The sequence below is a fragment of the Elephantulus edwardii genome, unplaced genomic scaffold (genome assembly GCF_000299155.1).
Source record: "Elephantulus edwardii isolate Elephantulus edwardi_28Jun2011 unplaced genomic scaffold, EleEdw1.0 scaffold00091, whole genome shotgun sequence".
In the NCBI taxonomy this organism is placed as follows: Eukaryota; Metazoa; Chordata; class Mammalia; order Macroscelidea; family Macroscelididae; genus Elephantulus; species Elephantulus edwardii.
This window is the reverse complement of record NW_006399841.1, coordinates 2,407,867-2,411,553: the sequence shown is the minus strand read 5'-3', so window position 1 is coordinate 2,411,553 and position 3,687 is coordinate 2,407,867. Positions and strand designations below refer to the sequence as shown.

The following is a 3,687-nucleotide window of genomic DNA, read 5'->3' as shown; positions in this document are numbered from 1 at the left end:
AGTTTCCACGTAGTTACGGGAGCCCGAAAACCGTCACGTGCGCGCCGCCCGGGCTGGGAGGGGGTGTTTGTCACCGCCTCGATGGCTCGCAACACACGTGAGGGCTCCAGAGGGGCCGCCTCTGGGGTCAGCGTGTGCAAACCCAGGGCTTCGAACCCGCGGCCACCGACACACCGGAGCACGTAATACACGCTCCCGCTGCAGCTGCAAGTTTCAGAGTTTCGGTCAGCCGCGAATTCCGCTTGCGTGACGCGGTGTCCACGGCAGTTATGGGAAGGGGGTGGGGGAAGTTGGAAGAAAAAAAATAAAAAGGGTTAACAGCCCTGGGTTTGCTTCCCCGCCTCCACCCGGCAACAAAGAGGGCCCACCTCCGTCCCCCACGGCCATCACCATCGGTGACCGTCCAGTACTCACCGTGAAGCGCCCTTCACGTGGAGGGAGACCCCCAACTTGTCGCCTCGGGCTTTGCTCATGGCGCCGGGGGTCGTGCAAAGTGCTCACCCCTGGGAGATTGTTGCGCCCTAGGGCCTCGCTCCTGGAAAGGAAGGATGGATAGGACGCAGAATCCCCTAAGTCCCAGGGTCCACGACCCCCCCAGGGTCCTGGCTTCGTCCCCTGCACACTCCTGTCACTTCTCAGGAACAAGAATCGCTTTTTAGAACTCAGGGTAAGGCTTCGGTGTAGACACCACGTAGTGTAGACACGCCGTGTAGACCGCCTCCTGCTGGTGCGCAATACCTTAAGGGGAGCCCAGGCCCGCCCTCAATGCCCAGAGGCTAGAAAACACTAGGAACAGTCCGAATTTCTGAAAAACAAAGATTGGTAACACTCAGACACGCCTCATACGTGAAATCACGTATCCTTCTCGCCACTGGTCACTCCAGGTGGAGAACTCCTCCGTTCCTCTTGCTTCTGGAATCTTCTTCCCATTTGTTGTGGGTGTGTAGTCCTACAGAGTCGGCTTTAAAAACACAAAACGAGTTTATTGAGGCAGACCTCGTCTGGATGGCGATGTCCAGATTCAGAGTAAAGATGGCTCTTCTTACAAACAAAAGGGAGAAAAGAGAATGGGTTTTGAATCATTAGAACTGGAACTAAAAAGCATAATTGTCTAAAAAAAAATGGGAAGGTCAGAGGTGAGCTTTCTTAAAAGTAGAGATTTAGTCGTCTTTTAGGGAGTTGGGCTGCTAAAAAGATGGTCTCTGGCAGTTTGAATCCACCAGTGGTTTTGCCAGTGAAAGGTGGGCAATCTCCTTTGTTATTTGTTGTTGCTGATACGAGGGAGACGCACAGGTGAGCCTCCAGTGGGCTTTCAGAGCCAGTGAGTCTCCCAGGAGGAGACTGTCCATCTTTTTCCCACAGAGCAGCTGTTGGATTCTTCTCCTTACCTCTCGGCCACCAGAACGCCCTCTTTATAGACTCCCTAAAATCTGCTGGAGAGTCAGCACTGAGTTGGTAATGCAGGTTTGGGGTTTTTTTGGTGGTGTGGGGTTTTGTTGGTTTTTTTCTTTTTTTTAGTCTGAGTGGTCAATTTTAGTAGGATTACATGATTGGTTGAAAAACAAGGATAAAAGGCAAGTGCACGTCTATTTATTACAGGTTAGTCACAGGACAGTGGCAAGACTGGTTTTTCCGGTAATCTGCTGTAAAAATACTTCCTCAATCATACCTGTTTCTAGGGGTCCACTGGAAAGAGATAGAGATAATACTGTAACATCAAGACCTTCTGGGTATAAGCGATTATCACATCTTGCATCTGCTTAGCAAAACAAGAAAAGCCTCTGGCAATTAATTATACTGGTCACTGACAGACCTATGCAGGGTTTCCTTTAGGGTTTGTAATTAAGTCCGTTATTAAGGTTAGCTTACTATCACTGGCCAACTCATCTGACCAACTTACTATCACTGACCAACTCCTAACTGATCCTCCTCCTCAAGGTTCTGGGCAGCTGCGAATAGCAATGATGAGGTCGCAGAGCAGCTGGTGGATTTGAACCTAGGATCTTTCTGGTGGCAGCACAATTCCTTACCACTAAGCCACTAGAGTTCCCCTGAAGTTAGAAAAGGCAGCTTTAAAACTCAACATAGACTCTAGATTCATGCGAAGTCTTTAAAATGGAGGTAAGGCTCTCCTTTCAGACTGTCACCAGCTAACTCTCTCTTGAAATTCATTAAGACATCTCCAAAAATAATATTGCATCACCCTTCAACTCAGCGGCCTTCCATGGCTCCCCATTGCCCACCAGAGACCAGATTCAGTAGGAAGGCATTTGAAACTCTTCAAATTTCAGTTCACCCTACTCTTCCAGCTTTAGCTTCTTCAGCATATGCTTTATCCCAGTAAGTCCCATTGTAATTTCCTGAGGATCTTGATTTTAAAACAAATCTACTCTCAGGCACTTGGACTTACTCGATATAGTTGGTAGTAGAGGCATTGAGTTCTGAGGTTTTTTTTAAAGTTCCACGGGTTATATGTGGAAAGTTTGAAAACCACTGCTGTACTCCAAAGAATTGGGACCATTTCCCACTTCTTAGACATCCTTATTCTTTTCACTTAAAAGGAACACCATATCCTTTCTCCATTGCCTTTCTCAACATTTCCCAATTTAGGAACGGCCTATGTATTTTGGGGATACATCTTCCAGCCAATTACAAAGAGTCTCTCTTGTTTCCTGAAAACCTAGCCAAGTGTTTCATGTTAGTAAGGAAAACAAAAGAGAAGCTCAGTGCAAGAGCAGAAAATTCATATAACTACCTCAAAATTTTAATCCCTACCTTTTAAATCTATATGCCGAACAGGAGGCTGGGCTCCATGAGGAGGAATGTGGCATCAGAATTGGAGGAAGATTCATCAACAAACCTGTGTGACGCAGATGACACAACCTTGTCAAAACTGCCGAGGACCTCAGGCATTTGCTGCAGAAGATCAAGAACTGCAGCTTTCAATATGGATGGAAGCTCAACTTCATGAAAATAAAGATTCTCACCACTGCGCCAATTGGCAGTATCATGATAGGTGGAGAAGAGATTGAGATTGCTGACAGCTTCAACTTGGTTGACTCCATAATCAACATTGTTGGTACCAGAAGAAGCCAGGAAATCAAAAGACAACTAGCACTGGGAAAATCTGCTGTCTGAAGAGCAAGGATGTCAGTCTAGAGACTAAGGTGCACCTGATCCAAGCCATGCTCTTTGCAAGTACTTGCAATGCATTAGAGAGCTAGACAGTGACTAAGGATGCTAAAAGAAGAATTGATGCCTTTTGATTGTGGTGCTGGAGAAGAGTATTGAATATATCGTGGATTGCTAAGAGAAAAAACAGGTTTCCCCTGGAGAAGGTGAAATCAGGCTGCTCCTTGGAGGCAAGGATTTTGAAGCTCTGTCTCATATACTTTGGGCATGTTGCCAGGAGGGACCAATCCTTGGAGAAAGACATCATGCTTGGAAGGGTAGAAGAACAGCACAAAATCCCTGAAAGAGATGTATTGACTCAGTGACTGGGGTAATGGGGGTAAATGTGTCAGAGAAATTGGCTCAAAATAGAGCAAGGCTCAGGGCTGTTGTACATAAGGTTCCTATGAGTGGCAGGCGACTTAGCAGCACAGAACAACAACAAACATTAGTCATCTTTGACCTGTTTTCATAAGATTCTCGGAATCTCAGTGTCTCATTTCTGCCATCTTTCAC

At 46.7% G+C, this 3,687-nt stretch overlaps 1 protein-coding gene across 1 annotated transcript in view; it reads right to left on the bottom strand.

The window, feature by feature from the left end:
* Positions 1 to 473, bottom strand: part of TRANK1 (tetratricopeptide repeat and ankyrin repeat containing 1) — a 111,589-nt gene extending 111,116 nt beyond the window's left edge. Inside the window, exons 1-2 of the mRNA XM_006890659.1 lie at positions 415 to 473; positions 18 to 204 (exon numbers count right to left, since the gene is read on the bottom strand). Coding sequence (XP_006890721.1) covers positions 18 to 204; positions 415 to 473 — 246 coding nt within the window. The remainder of the gene's footprint in view (positions 1 to 17; positions 205 to 414) is intronic.
* Between the last annotated feature and the right edge of the window lie 3,214 nt (positions 474 to 3,687).